The sequence below is a fragment of the Macaca thibetana genome, chromosome 17 (assembly GCF_024542745.1).
Source record: "Macaca thibetana thibetana isolate TM-01 chromosome 17, ASM2454274v1, whole genome shotgun sequence".
NCBI classification, from domain to species: Eukaryota; Metazoa; Chordata; class Mammalia; order Primates; family Cercopithecidae; genus Macaca; species Macaca thibetana.
This window is the reverse complement of record NC_065594.1, coordinates 11,336,572-11,351,868: the sequence shown is the minus strand read 5'-3', so window position 1 is coordinate 11,351,868 and position 15,297 is coordinate 11,336,572. Positions and strand designations below refer to the sequence as shown.

Here is a 15,297-nt window from a genome sequence, read left to right as displayed (position 1 = left end):
AATGTATGCAAACTAGTTATTATTTGCCTATGTTGACAGACTTTATGTCTAAGCTACATTTCTGCCTGTCACTTCTCAGCCATGGAGCCTTGGATAAGTCAAGCTGTGGTGTCTTCAGCTATAGAATGGGCAAATGCTACCGCCCTGCTTCCCATCCAGAGAGATCAACTGACTTAAGGGGTGTGAAAGTGCTCTGTAAACCATAAAGTGAGATATAAATGTGCATCTTCAAGAAGGGCAGCAATGTGGAAATGCAACCTCTACTTCAATGCCCTCTTTAGATATTTTCCTTTTCAATCTCTGATCTCTTTATAGTTTTATAGTTTGCTTTTCAATCTCTGATCTCTTCACTAAAACTTATCAAGGGGCTTGCCTAGGGACTCAATCAATGCTGGCATGGACAGTGTTACTCTCAGGGCTGCAAACTTGCTCAATAACAAACACCAAATTGAAATGGAACCACTGGTGTTTGGTTGAAAATGTTCACTCCAAACCTCTGATCAGAAACCAGACTTTACTGGATTCTTTTTACGTAATGAAGTACTGTTTCTAACACAGGAAGATGTTTTCAGATCATCCAGAGGGTGTGCCACGTAAAACACTCTTCCAGTAGTAATGACATAATTCCGAGGTAACACCTTCTCTCCCTAGATGGGGCAGCAGCCTCCTAAGTTCCCTTAACCGCTCTTGCCACTTTGAGCTATTTCCATAGTAGACAGAGTGGGAGAGCCTTGATCTAATCATCCCCACTGTTAACCCTTTTCAGTTGCTTATTATTGCTGTTAAACACCAAAGCCCTGCATGGGCTGGCTTCTGCCAAGTTCTCCAGACTCTTCTCAGCCGTTTCTCCACGGGGCTTTCGGTGCTGTCAGTCACATGGGCTCTCCTTGGTTCTTGGAAAGGCCTGGTTTCCCTGCCTCCGGGCCTTTACACAGACTACAGGCCCACTTCTCTCCATCTCATATTTTAGATCTCTGCCAAGATGTTACTTTCATGGAGAACCCTTCCCAGAACTGCCCTCCCCATCGGATCAGGCAGCCTTGCTCTGTGATCTCTCAGCTTCGTCTTCTTTCCTGTCCTTGATGGTCCTTGTTGCAGTTAATAGCTGTATGACTGTTTCACTGATGTCTGTCTCGCTGACAAGATCAGAAGCTCCACAAGGGCAGAGGCCTTGTCAGTTGCTCATGATTGCCATACAGGAGGCACTCAATACGTGACTGCAGAAAGAATGATTTTCATCCATTCCTACTCTGTCCTTTCATTTCCTTTATAGTATGGCACACTGGTCTGAGGTGTGTAGCAATTCTAAACGAGAAAATCTGTTTTACAGTGACTGCTGAAAGGTCTAGAGAAACTTCCTTCATTAAAGAAACTAAGTGGTTCAGTGAAGAATTAATGAAATTTGGCTTTATAATCTGAATTAAGAATAAATTTATTAGGAAATTATTAGTATAGTTAGACAGTATCCAGCAAAAAAAGGTTATTTTATACCTCTACTTTTCCAAAACAAAGAAAACGCCCCAAAATCCCATCAACACACAGTCATGCTGGAATGTCATTCTGTCTTACTCTGTCGGTTTCATGTAAATGTTTGGGGTGATTCATTCTGCCTCTTCTTTTCTCAAGTTCCAGGCTTCTTGGGTAGACCAAAACTAACACACAATGTCAGAGCACACAAGAGACCCATTCTAACAGGCTTTTATTACCTTTTCTTCGGAGTCCCCTGGCTGACAGGTAATTACTCCATCTCTTGATCCTCCTGCAAATGTTGCCTTGCAATTTGCAAGCCACTGTTATCAGAAAGAGAGGGGCAGACATAGGTGAATTCAGCAACGTTCTGAGAACATTTTTAGTATCAATTCTGTTAGGAAAAATTCATTAAAGTTCTAATGACAGTAAAATGAAATTGTGCTGTAATGACTTTTTGAAAAGGGTCGTATTTGGGGGTTAAAGACGAACTGTTGGAAATTAAAAGTATCTGTTTATATGGGTTCAGTGATGGTCATCTAAAAATACAATTTCAATATTATACTGTGTTGCTCTAGGGAATGGTTTCACCACACTGTTCCTAATTTATGTATAAATGAATATATTATGGCTAGAAATCTTCCATATGATTGGGGTTAGAAGACAGGACCAATACTTCCTCACAGGCTGGGTGATTCTGGTCAACATGACCTGACTTGGACACATCTACTTCTGTTATGCTGCGGTGGCTGCATGTGCTATGGGGCAGATCTCCTTCACTATAAGGAAGGCTATTATGGTAATAGCTCAGCTACTGAGAGATCCTGCCAGTCTTAAGCATCTGGGATAGTAACTAACACAGGTGTGAAAGGGAACCTTTGAGCAGAAAACAATGAGCATTGAGGAACTGAAGTTCACACTTGACATTAAAGGCTAGATTAGTTCACCAACCAGAATAAAAAGATTACTTTTACCGGGTGATGACTGAGAACCTGAAAACAGTGGCAGGTAAAAGGCCACAGAAATAGAAGACAAAGATAATTGTTACGGTGGAAAGTTAGAACTCTTGCCCTTGGGCAGGTCAAGATAACATCAATAACAGCAATAGCAATAAACTCCAAACCAGTAACTTTACAATGAACATCTTCTTTCTATGTGGCATTGTGCTGGTCAGTTTACAGATATTATTTCTATTTTCAAGGCAGTATCATCATGTGGTTAAGAGCACAGGCCTTTGAATCCCACAGCTCTGGGTTTCAATCCCACCCAGTTCCTAGCTAGCTAACGAGGGTAACAATAGCAACTCTCAGGGTAGTTGTGAGCATTAAACCATATAATTTAAGAGATTTAACTCTTAGCAGGTTGTTGGACACATAGAAAGGACTCAGGAAATGATAGCTGCCATGACTGTTATAATTGTTTTATCTTTACAACAATCCTGCAAATTAGTTATTATTACCAAGGGCTTACAGATTATGCATCTGAGATGAGAGATGGCAAGTCACTTATCCAAGGTGACTAACCCTTAAATAACTGAGCTGTGATTTAGACTCAAGTCAATCTGACTTCAAAACCCATGCTTTTTCTATAGTGCCTGGCATATTATAGGAAGTGCTCAATACACACTGCATACAGTTATTATTGAACCACTGAGTTTTCTGGGCCTCCAACTGTGCATCTCTCAGAAAACAGGTGGCCGGCATGGATGGTTTCTAGATCACTTCTGTCTCTAACATTTTACAATCTAGATCTATGAAGAAAGAAAAAAGTAAAGAGCAAGAGCTGAGGCCAAGAGAAACCCTGGGGACTGGCTCTAAGAGTGGCTACGAGAACAGACAGGAGATCCACCACAGCTAGTTTTGGGTAAGGCTAACACTGGAAGGAAGTAATCACCAATTTCAAATCTCTGGGATAAGTTATAACATTGGTAAGTAACATATCAAGCAGATACCCATTTTTTTCCCCCCAATTTCTTGGTAGGGCTAAAAGTGAATGCTGAAAAATTTCTCTTTTGTAGATACCATTTTTAATACAATTAATATTGTACACAGTCCTACCACCATTAAATTGGAATTGTAATCCTTAACAAGGGAAAAGATGAAGTCTGCCTTCTACTCCCTAAAGAGCATGTCTTAGGTTAATCACAACACCTCCCAATAACTCAGAGTGGTTGGGTTCATTTGGTTTTAACTGACTGCACATGCATAGAAACAAACGCTTACTGAGAGTGTGGCCTCTTTCCTGTTGTTGTAGGTATCCAAATATTCTTGCAGTTCTAACACACTGAACTTGAGCTTGTCCAGAAGTCCACATGAAAGGAGCTAAAGACAGGAAAATAACTGGTATTAAAACAACTAGAGAGGTATCAACACAAAGGCACAGCTACACAGAAAACAGAAGTATATTTAGAAGTGATGTAAAAGGGCTACAAGTGCCATCCATTTTAATAAGCTGTGAAATTTGGAATTTTGCTCATCTATCAGCTGCAATTGCAATTGAATCCCAGCTTGATAATACACGTCTCCTAAGAAAATAGCCACTCTTTCCCATATTAGCATAGGCAGGTAAGACATACCAAGTATTCCATAGAGGCCCACACTAAGATATGGTTTCCATTTTATACATGACTTCTACTGTCATCACCCAATAATACTCCAAGCAGTGTGAAGACAAACCTCCAAAAAGACTTTCAAACTGATTTTGTATTTAATCTATACCTTAAGTCTTTTATGACAGAATGACTTTTCATATTGTATTCTTTGCTACAAGACAGCTACTGATCAAACAGGTTCTTGGAAGGACTTGATTCTTAAGAGACTTTTAAAATCTAAGCACATCCTCACTGGTTCTAAACCTCAGTAATTACTGAGCATGTGATGATTCTGTCATATCATGGGGGATAGAAAAAAAAGGTATCACACAACTCCCACCCACCAGGAGCTCGTCAGTCTCGCATGGTTAGAGTTCCATGCATAAAGCCATGATTTGCCATCAGCCAGAGACTGTTTTGATTATCCTTTAAACTCATCATTCGCAGTTTGAGCTGGGCAAATCTAGAGGGCAATAACTCTCTGTTAGAGACTTGGGGGTGGGGAAACTGATTGACATGTTGCCTCTGAAGACCCATCTGACTAGGCAACCTGGCATCATGGGCACTGCCTAGGTCAGCTCCAGGAGGTTATCTGACCATATCTGCACAGCTGTCAAAGTCAGAGTCATCAGAGAGCGGTTGCCAAGGATGCAGAGGGAGCAGAGGTGGAGTTTTCTCCTTATTCTGTGAAATCGCTCTGCGTTGGCCTGGACTGGCCATGTGCAGTAATTATACTGCAGACCTTTGGGAGTCATATCACAATACAGCGCTGCTCACAACACTGAAGGTGTCTTTAAAACAAACCACAGCACAAACATGCTACCCTGAAGTTCTGCACAGTAGGTTGCATAGGCCCTCCCCTGTCAGAGCAGGACTGGGATACTCACAGTCTCAGCATCCACAAAAAGTGTAGGGCACTCAGAGCAGGAGGTGAGCATCTGGGAAGAGCTGACAAATTTGGATCCGATTCCCCGGAGGTTATCTCCAAGGTAACTGGCTGCATCACAGGTTAGGAAGCAGAACCTTTTCTGAATATTCTGCAAGGCAAAATAGTGACCATTTGTAAAGGTCAAGTTCAACTTATATATGATAAAAAACATTTGGGGGGGCAGCTTCTGTTTTTATATTTCAGTTACATTAACTGATTTTTTTTTGAGATGGAGTCTTGCTCTGTCACCCAGGCTGGAGTGCAGTGGCACAATCTCGGCTTACTGCAAGCTCTGTCTCCTGGGTTCATGCCATTCTTCTGCCTCACCCTCCTGACCAGCTGGTACTACAGGCGCCCGCTACCACGCCTGGCTAATTTTTTGTATTTTTAGTAGAGACGGGGTTTCATCGTGTTAGCCAGGATGGTCTCAATCTCCTGACCTCGTGATCGGCCTGCCTCGGCCTCCCAAAGTACTGGGATTACAGGCGTGAGCCACTGTGCCCGGCCCTGATTTTTTTACTTGACATAAAAATTGTATATGTTTACTGTGTACAACATGTTTTAAAATATGTACATGCTGTGAAATGGCTAAATTGGGCTAATTAACATGCACTGCCTGACTTTTTTTTGGTGGTGAGAATACTTAAAATCGACTCTCAGCAATTTTCAAGAATATAATGCATAATTATTAATGGGAAAAATCCCTATTTTTATTTATTATTTTTTATTTTTATTATTATTTTTTAATTTATTTTTTATTACACTTTAAGCTTTAATAATGTGCACAATGTGTAGGTTTGTTACATATGTATACATGTGCCATGTTGGTGTGCTACACCCATTAACTCATCATTTACACTAGGTATATCTCCTAATGCTATCCCTCCCCCTCCCCCAACCCCACAACAGGCCCCAGTGTGTGATGTTCCCCTTCGTGTCCAAGTGTTCTCATTGTTCAATTCCCACCTATGAGTGAGAACATGCGGTGTTTGAAAACCCCTACTTTGAAATCTTTATAAACATATTACACGAGAATGGGTCCGTAGGGTAATGGGGGAGGGGAGCAGAATGAATGTTTACGTTAAATCAACTAAGTAATCATTCAGTGTGAACGTTTCTTCCTGAAACGTCATTTCCCAATGCGTGGATGCTTGTGCAGGTTGAGTATCCCTTATCTGAAATGCTTGGGACCAGAAGGGTTTCGGGTTTTGGACTTTTTCAGACATGAAATATTTGCAGATACATAACCACTTGAGTTGTTCCAATGAGCATTTCCTTCGAGTGTCACATTGGCACTCAAAAAGTTTCAGATTTTAGAGCATTTTGGATTTTTGGATTTGGGATGCTCAGCCTGTATCATCTTTTTGATCAAAACTGCTTTTCTTTTTGCTTGTGGTTAGTGCCAATCAGAGTCTGAGTCTTCCTTGCGTGTTTGTCAGACTGGTGAAAGGAGATTACTTCAGTGTGGACAAGATGAAAAGGGTCAAGAGGAGTAACTCTTTTCTGCTTCCCGAGATCAGAGCTCCTTGAGACAGAGCATGGAAACTGTGCATTTGAGCCTCTGAAGAGTAAAGTAGTAAATGCTGAATGGGACCTCTCTTCCTCTGTGGGCACGTCTGGTCAGGTGTCTCAACTGAGCCTACTTCTGTCCTAGAGCTTAATATACATCACTCATTAATCCTTATCGCCGGATGAACAAACTGAGGTTAAGAGTGGTTAAGTGACTCGCTTAAGGTCATGCAACTAGTAAGTGAATGAGTAAGGATGGGTCTGACTCCAAAGCTGACAATCCTTCCATAATCTAGATTGCTTCCTAAGGTTACTGCTCCTCCTACACTACCTGAGGGGAAAAACAAAAAACATAATTAAGAAGAATCTGATTCACTGTGCCTGTGTCAGTGTCAAAATAAGAACACTTTTTTGGGAAGCTGAGGCAGGAGGATCACAAGGTCAAGAGTTCAAAACCTGCCTGGCCAACACAGTGAAACCCCGTCCCTACTAAAAAAAAAATACAAAAAAATTAGCTGGGCATGGTGGTGTGCGCCTGTAATCCCAGCTACTTGGTAAGCTGAGGCAGAAGAATTGCTTGAACCCGGGGGGTGGAGGTTGCAGTGAGCCAAGATCGCACCACTGCACTCCAGGCTGAGCAACAGAGAAAGACTCCATCTCAAAAAAAAAAAAAAAAAAAAAAAAAAAAAAAAAAAAAAACCAACAAAAGCAAACAAACAAAAAACACTTTTACCCCCCTGAACTTCTAGCAAACAGTGTTTTTTGTTTGGTTTTTGAGACAGGGTCTTGCTCTGTCACTCAGGCTGGAGCACAGTGGCACAAACATGGCTCACTGCAGCCTTAAACTCCTGGGCTCAAGCAATCAGCTCACCTCAGCCTCTCAGGTAGCTGGCACCATAGGTGTGTGCTACCATACCCAGCTAACTTTTAAAACTTTTTTTTTGTAGAGATGGGGTCTTGCTATGTTGCCCAGGCTGGTCTCCAACTCCTGGGGTCAAGCAATCCTCCTGCCTCAGCCTCTCAAAGTGCTAGGATTACAGGCAGGAGCCGCCGCACCCAGCCTATACAATGTCGTTAACAAAAGAACAAACTATTCAACAACAGCAAAAAAAGAATTCCAGTCCTTACGCATTGGCTTTCCCCAATGATATCACTACTTTTTGGCTTGTCAAACCTAATCCATGAAAACCACTATCTATCCTGTTAAGGAGAAATTAGCATGTCCCCTAAACAATAGCAGGCTTTTGGTTCTTTATAAGTTATATTAGAAAAATGCCAACCATATTGCATATTATTTATTTTTTAATTTATTTGATATATCTGAGAATCTTGGTAGAATGTATCACATACTCCTATCTCTGTGGTAAGTTGGTTTTATGTCAATTAAATAAAAGACCCAAAACTAACAATGTTAGAGCTGAACGAAACCGAAATTCCATGTCTACCATTGCATAGCTGGTTGAGTGGCAGAGCTGGGATTAGGATTCAGGTCCCCAAGTAGTGTGGAGTTCTTTCCTTGTTACCTAAGGATAAGGTAAGATCCTGGCTTATTTTTTCTTATACAGCGAAGACTAGATCTGTCAGGGAACTTCAGAGCCACATATAAAGTCAGTGATATTTAGGGGATATAAATTCAGTTTTGTTTTCTTGTGAATTCCATCACACATTATATAATTTGGTGACATTATGTGACACATGATGATGATATTCTCACGAGCAACAAGAAGAAAATATGATGACTGAGACACTTGGAAAAATGTCCACACTGGACCGACAGGAACCACTTCCTTGTTTTTAAAACCAAATTATTTTCACAATTACCTCCTCCCTACCTCTTCCAAAATCCAACTAAACACGGAAACATTGTATTCACATTTACAGGGAAATGTTGGGAAACAGTAAACAGACATTGTAAGGAAATGACAAATGATTCATAACAGGCAGAAAGCAGGTCTAATGTATTTCATTTCCAGCATATTTTAGTAATGCCTATTTTGCTTCAAGTATTACTTTCATATAGCATCTGATCAGGGTTGAGAAAGTTCTTAAGTATAAATGTAATATTAAAAAGCAAAACAGGAGGTATGCATTTTAAAAAATTATTATATTATTATTACTGCAGATAAGCTCCATAGGGTGATTGATTCAATACACTGATGAAAAAGAAATTCAAATCCAAATGAGTCCCCCCAGGGCCCATGCCTGTCCCCACCTTCCAGCTCATTTGCATTTTAATTTTTAGTACTTTCTTCTCCCTCTCTCCACAACTACATTGCTCTCTGGACAGTGGATGCTGTGAAACCTGAACCCACTGCCTTGCTGCTGGAGTGGCCAAAGATCCTAGAGAGTTAACCGTTACCAGACAACAAATGGCACATCAGCCCCTCTCAGGGGAAGGGGTCATCTTCTGCGACGACACTGGATGGGACATCTGAGGCCTTTCAGTCCTATAGCCAGTTTGATCACTTGGGAGTTAGCTTTGTTCTCTTTAGTCTCTCTCCTGCAATCTGAGTATTCTCTCAGAAGTGGCTGGAGAGTCCCCAGTGGAGGTGGCTCACGGCGTGCCAGGGCTGCGGAACTCTCTGTAGGGGGCAGTCAGTCACCTCTGGGCTCTCACCAGAAGATCCAGACTCTGTGGTGGGGCCAGGGCCACAAAGGACATGCCAATGACCATGAGGAAGAGCAGCCAAATGGGAGCAGCCAGGCTGTGCTGACGGCCTGCTAGATGCACGGCTTGAGCTGTTTCTCCATGTGAGCTGTCAGAAGTAGTCTTTGAAAGATAAAACTCATAGACACTGTTTTCACTTCCATTGTACTATGGTGGACACTGAGGCTTGGAGAACGTAAGGACTGTCTGCAGGCCTAGAAGGCTAGTAAGTGGCCAGAACTGGAATTTGAACCTAGGTAGGTTTAACTTCAAAGGCTAGTCTGACTTCACTGTACTCTTTTTCCACCAAGAAATCACCATCCCATACAACTCTTTTCTCTTTATGCCTCACCAGCATCTCAACTGGTGGGCTGCCAGGTGCCAGGCAGGTAGAGGGTGTAGACAGGGCCTCCCTTCTGCCTTCCTTATGCTACCTGCATACTTGGGTAGGTGGGAGAGGAAGTCAGGCTGAATGGTGGCTGCAGCTGTGGGCCATGGCTGACCTGTCAGTCTTGGTAATGAACCTGCTGGTCTACTGACATGAAGTTAGAAGCTGTGTGTTGAAGGTTTCCATTTATTCTTCCTACATTTACTGAGCACCTAGTGTATGTTAGAAACTGTCAGAAATCAAGGTGAGCAAGGCACTGTTTACCTGCCCTCTTCATGGCAGACAGACACCTAAACAAGTTATTACCATATAGAGTCACAAGTGTAACGGATGCAAGCACAAAATCCCGAGATGCCAGGGGCAGGGAGAAAGAAGTAAGGGAAGGCTTTACTCACTGAAGTGACACCCAATCAGGGCTTTGAATGTAACTGGGAGTGCAGCCCAGGGACAAGGGAAGATGACCGTTCTAGGCAGAGAGAAAGTATTGTGCAGGACTGTCAAATTAAGCATGAATAATCTAATAACTCCAATAAAAATGACCCATAACAGCCAAACTTAAATATATATTATTAATCATTCTTTAAAAACAGCTTTTAGAGGCTGGGCATGGTGGCTCACGCCTGTAATCCCAGAACTTTGGGAAGCCAAGGCAGGTGGATCACCTGAAGTCAGGAGTTCAAGACCAGCCTGACCAACATGGTGAAACCTCGTCTTTACTAAAAATACAAAATTAGCCGGGCGTGGTGATGCATGCCTATAATTCCAGCTACTCAGGAGGCTGAGGCAGGAGAATCGCTTGAACCTGGGAGGTGGAGGTTGCAGTGAGCTGAGATCGTGCCATTGCACTCCAGCCTGGGCAACAAGAGTGAAACTCCATCTCAAAAAAAAAAAAAAAAAAAAAAAAGGCTTTTAGAAAAATATAATAAGTTGCTTTGCCTCTCAATCCTTAACATTAAATTCACCTCAAATAGTAGCTTTCTGGTAGTTTGCTTTAAATTTTCAATCTGGCTTAATGTTCAAAGTATTTCTAGAATTCTTATCTTTTAGCAGCCACTTGTTTTCTGTCTTAAATCTAACATCTCCTCCAGCCCCAGGTTAATCTCAGACATGACATTAATGTGCCCATTCAAGTTTCTACTAGGTTTTCACTTAGAGTAAATTGAAGAAGTTGAAAGAGCACTATAAGTAAGACTCCAAGTTAACTAGTCCAAGTAGCTATCTGCACTACTGGTATATAATTCTCCAAAAATGGATTATAAGAAGGGCCTCCAGGCTCAAAAACAGAGTTCGCTTTTATGTTAGCTAAAAATATGTCATCCTGAATTTGAAATTATTCAAAATAGATTATTTCAGTTTTGCCTAACCTTCTGCTCACTAGAATAACAGATTAATAAGTAATCTTTTTTTTTTTTTTTTTTTTTTTTTAATGGAGACAGAGTCTCACTTTGTTGCCCAGGCTGGAATGCAGTGGTGTGATCTCGGCTCACTGCAACCTCTGCCTCCCAGGTTCAAGTGATTCTCCTGCTTCAGCCTCCCGAGTAGCTGGGATTATAGGCATATGCCACCATGCCTGGCTAATTTTGTATTTTTAGTTGAGACAGGGTTTCACCATGTTGGCCAGGCTGGTCTCGAATTCCTGACCTCAGGTGGTCCTCCCACCTCGGCCTCCCAAGTGTTGGAATTATAGGCGTGAGCCACTGTGCCTGGCTGATTGGCCTGATTCTTAAGGGTTGCTAAGTAGGAGGCACCTTTCCATACCACAAAAAGAAATTACAATGTACAGCAACCTGCTGCAATGCCATTGACCTCAGAGCAGAACTGAGGTCAAGGGACACTGGCTACTGAAATGCTGAAATGATATTTTAAGGCAGATTTACCTATGGGGTCTCCTACTCCCCAAGACGTCTTAACAACCCATTTCAGAGGGACATAATTTCAGTTTTGCACTTTTGATACATCATTCCTTATTTTCCTGCCTTTCCCTTCGGCCATGGCTCTTCCTGAAGGTGATTTGAGGGCCCCTTCTCTCAGTCCAACTAAATTATTGTCCCTCTCCCATGATATACTCATGATATACAGAACTCAACAGTTACACAAGTTTAACTAGATTCTAATTGTTCTGTCTGGTCATTCATCCGAAATTCAAGTCTATTCAAAGTTGGAACTAGATAGTTCCTTTCCATTTTTTCCCCTTGTATTATCCATGGGAGTTCTGTCTAATGAGTTATGAAAGAATATGCTTAAGAAAATGCTGAAAGAAAAGCATTTTTTATTATAGAAAACAGGAAATTGGTCAGGCACGGTGGCTCATGCCTGTAATCCCAGCTACTCGGGAGGCTGAGGCAGGAGAATTCCTTGAACCTGGGAGGCAGAGTGAGCTGAGATCATGTTACTGCACTCCAGCACGGGTGACAGAACAAGACTCTGTCTCCCCACCCCCCAAAAAATAAAAAAAAATAAGGAAATAAAAAACACCCCAAATTTCATTATCCTGAGAAGACACAATGATATTCTGGTGTATAATTTTCATTATTTTCTAGGCATTTAAAAAAAAGGAATACTAATCTAGATACACACACACACACACACACATATATATGTTTAAACTAGCTTTATCTTTAACTATAATATTGGTAACCATGTTTCTACACCAACAAATCTTCCCCTACAACCTCATCTTCGTAGCTTCCAGGCCTCATTATTCCCAGCACTGCCATTTTTACAGTCAGTATCTGCTTCAAGCTCAGACATAATTCTAGTTAACTGCAATGGCCTTCAAAGAGCTCTGGTGTTTCTTCACAGCAAGGCATGTTTCTTTTGCCGCCTCCTGCTCCTGCCAATTATTTGATGAAATTTGGAGGATAAAAGTTTACAGAAAGATGCCTAGAGGAGTTAATGGGAAGCAGTCATTGTAATTATGTTATGAGGTAACAAGCGAGATTTAAGGTGTCCACACATGAGACTGCCACAGAGAGCTGTGTGTGCAAGATGCTAGGGTGTCTGGCTGAGGGATTGGAAGTCGGGTTGAAATCCCACCTGCACTCTGCTGGCCAAGTGTGGTACTGCACCCCTCTGGAGGCAGGGACATTCATTACCGTTTGCACAAAGACACTATGGACAGTGGGGCTGTGGTTCATGCGGGAGAGGCAGTTGTTAGACTGGCCTGATTCTTAAGGGCTACCAAGTAGGGGGCATTTTCCCATTTCATAAAACGAAATCTGCAGTGCACAGCAACCTGCTACAACAGCAAGAATGACTTTTCATCTGTTCAAAAGCAACTCCAGGGAGTAAGCAAGTGTTCACAACTATGGCTGGCATGCTAAGGAATTCATAGAGTGGGAAAATGAGAAAAGGAAAGGAACGATAAAAATAATAAAAATGAAAGAGAGGTAAAGGGGGGTGGGATGGAGGATAGGCCTGGCAGAAGATTCTTTTAATGGTTCCAATGTTATGGCTGCTGAAGACTGGTGATGTCAGTAACACCAAGAAAGGCAGGAATGAAAGGTACTTCATGGCAGCCTAAATCACCAATACCATGTTGAGAAGGATGATGAGAGTAAGGGTAAATAGAAGAAATTTTAAAGTCAGAGGAAATTTAGAGGTGTCTGGAAGAGAAAATACAGTAGTATAACCCCAGAACAAAAGAACAACCTCTCCTTAAATTTGAAGCTACCTGGCTCCCCTTAGAGACTAAGTCCTCTGCACTTTCAGTGAGCACACATACCTTAAACAAGGAGGAGAACACATGAAATGTATACACAGCACAGGAGCCGTCTGAGTCGCACATAAGCTGGTTGATGTGGCTGCGCCAGGCCTCCTCGGCATCGTCGCAGGCTGCGGGCTGAAAGGCGGCAAGGATGGCTGAGAAGAAGGGCGAGGGAGGGGGAGAGACTCCCCTGTCACCTTCTCCAAAGCTGGAAAAAATGAAAACGACTATGTCAAGAAGTGATATCCTTCTCATCCTATACCGGGTTTTATAAATTCTCACCCTGAGAGTCAGCAAAATGAGGTAGCTATTCTACCCCCTCTTCCTTTTGAAGTTGCTTTGGGGTCTTGGCTTTCACTCAGCAGTCACTGCGATTCTTTTTGGTGTGTTTGTTTGTTTTGAGTCTCGCTCTGTCACCCAGGCTGGAGTGCAGTCGCGTGATCTCGGCTCACTGCAACTTCTGCCTCGCGGGTTCGAGCAATTCTCGTGCCCCAGTCACCAGAGTAGCTGGGACTACAGGCGTGTGCTACCATGACCAGCTAATTTTTGTATTTTTAGTAGAGACAGTGTTTCACCATATTGGCCAGCTGGTCTTGAACTCCTGGCCTCAAGTGATCCACCCAGCTCGGCCTCCCAAAGTGGTAGGATTACAGGTGTGAGCCACCGCGCCTGGCAAGAGATCACTGAGATTCTTTCATGATTCAAGGAAATAGAATTTGCACCTCTAGAATTTCTGTGATTCCTCCATTTCTGATTCCCTTTCTCTAGACTTGGTACCTCTTTTAGCCTTCAGCAATGCCTCTCACTTTCACAGAGGCCATGCCCCAAAGTAAACCACAGTCCTATGCTTTGGCAGTTTCATTCTTCATTTTTCATTATGAAAAATTATATAAATTTTGAATCTTCTAATTTTTCCTTTCTGGAGGGAGAGTATTAATAAATGCATATGCACAAATGCCTGGAAGACAAAGGTGGAGGGAGACAAGGAAACCAGAGATACGTGGGGAAAGAGAGACAGAGAGGCAGGAAGAAAGAAGAGATAATGAATTAAAAATGAAAGGTCAAATTCTTCTCTAGGTATTACCTTAACCTTTTCCTTTGATGGACAGACATTGCTTACTGTAACAGAAGGCCTTTGTCTAGCATATCAGAAGCTTTTACTTAGTTCTTATTTTCAACTTTCAGAAGAGTAATTTTAGGATCTCAACTTTCTTCTCCTGAAGTAGATCTGTAGCATTACTATTTGTGATTTATTCTAGATGCTGGATTAGTCTAACCTCTGATGTTTTTATCTATTTCTCTTCACATTTTTTTTTCTGTTTCTATATCTCACTAGTCTCAGAAATATCAGCCACCAGGCCAAAAGACACCCACTTAAAGAGTAGGTATTTACTGTATAAAGAGCCTCTTGTTCCAGTGTTTTAACTCCACATGGAAAGAGCTTATTTCCAAGGCTTGCCAAGTCTTGCTTATCTTCAAAGCTTCCAAGGTCTGGACCATGTTCCCAGGCTCTTCCTCTGTTTTTTATGTTGCTTTCTGGCCTTATGAATTCATATGTAAGTGTCCCTTCTTCATTCCACATGAGGCCCTATAATGGGACTGGATGACTCTAACTCAGCTGAGAGCCCGTCATGATACATGTCACTTTGAACTCCTTCATTAGGATGTCCCAGCAGTGCAAGGGTGACATTTAACTTGAGTGTGAATGCCACACAATGTACCATGCACATTCACACCACTCACATCAGCCAAGGGCTCCATTACCTCGCCAGGGTAAACTGGTCCAGGGCCCGATTGCCTTTTTCTTCCCCCTCAGTCATGTCCAGGCTAAAGCTGTCACTGCATTCAAAAGCTGCTGGAAGTTCATTGATAGAACTAGAAAGATCATCCTCATGCACAGTGGTGTCCTCCTCCTCACGAACAGCTTCACCCTGGAAGAATAAAAAGACAAAAAATCCCCCAATGTGTAAGAATACATACAGGACAACCTGTTCAACTAAGGAACAAATAAGAGAGACCGAAATGCTGATGGTGATAGAAATGGGGACATTTGTTTTCTAGC

The 15,297-nt window shown here is 42.1% G+C and overlaps 1 protein-coding gene across 3 annotated transcripts in view; it reads right to left on the bottom strand.

The window, feature by feature from the left end:
• FRY (FRY microtubule binding protein) overlaps positions 1-15,297 on the bottom strand; it is a 272,666-nt gene that overhangs the window by 18,822 nt on the left and 238,547 nt on the right. For all 3 annotated transcript variants that reach the window (XM_050766803.1, XM_050766805.1, XM_050766804.1), the window contains exons 54-58: positions 15,000-15,166; positions 13,254-13,443; positions 4,945-5,094; positions 3,690-3,788; positions 1,707-1,790 (exon numbers count right to left, since the gene is read on the bottom strand). In XM_050766803.1, the coding sequence (XP_050622760.1) occupies positions 1,707-1,790; positions 3,690-3,788; positions 4,945-5,094; positions 13,254-13,443; positions 15,000-15,166 (690 nt within the window). The remainder of the gene's footprint in view (positions 1-1,706; positions 1,791-3,689; positions 3,789-4,944; positions 5,095-13,253; positions 13,444-14,999; positions 15,167-15,297) is intronic.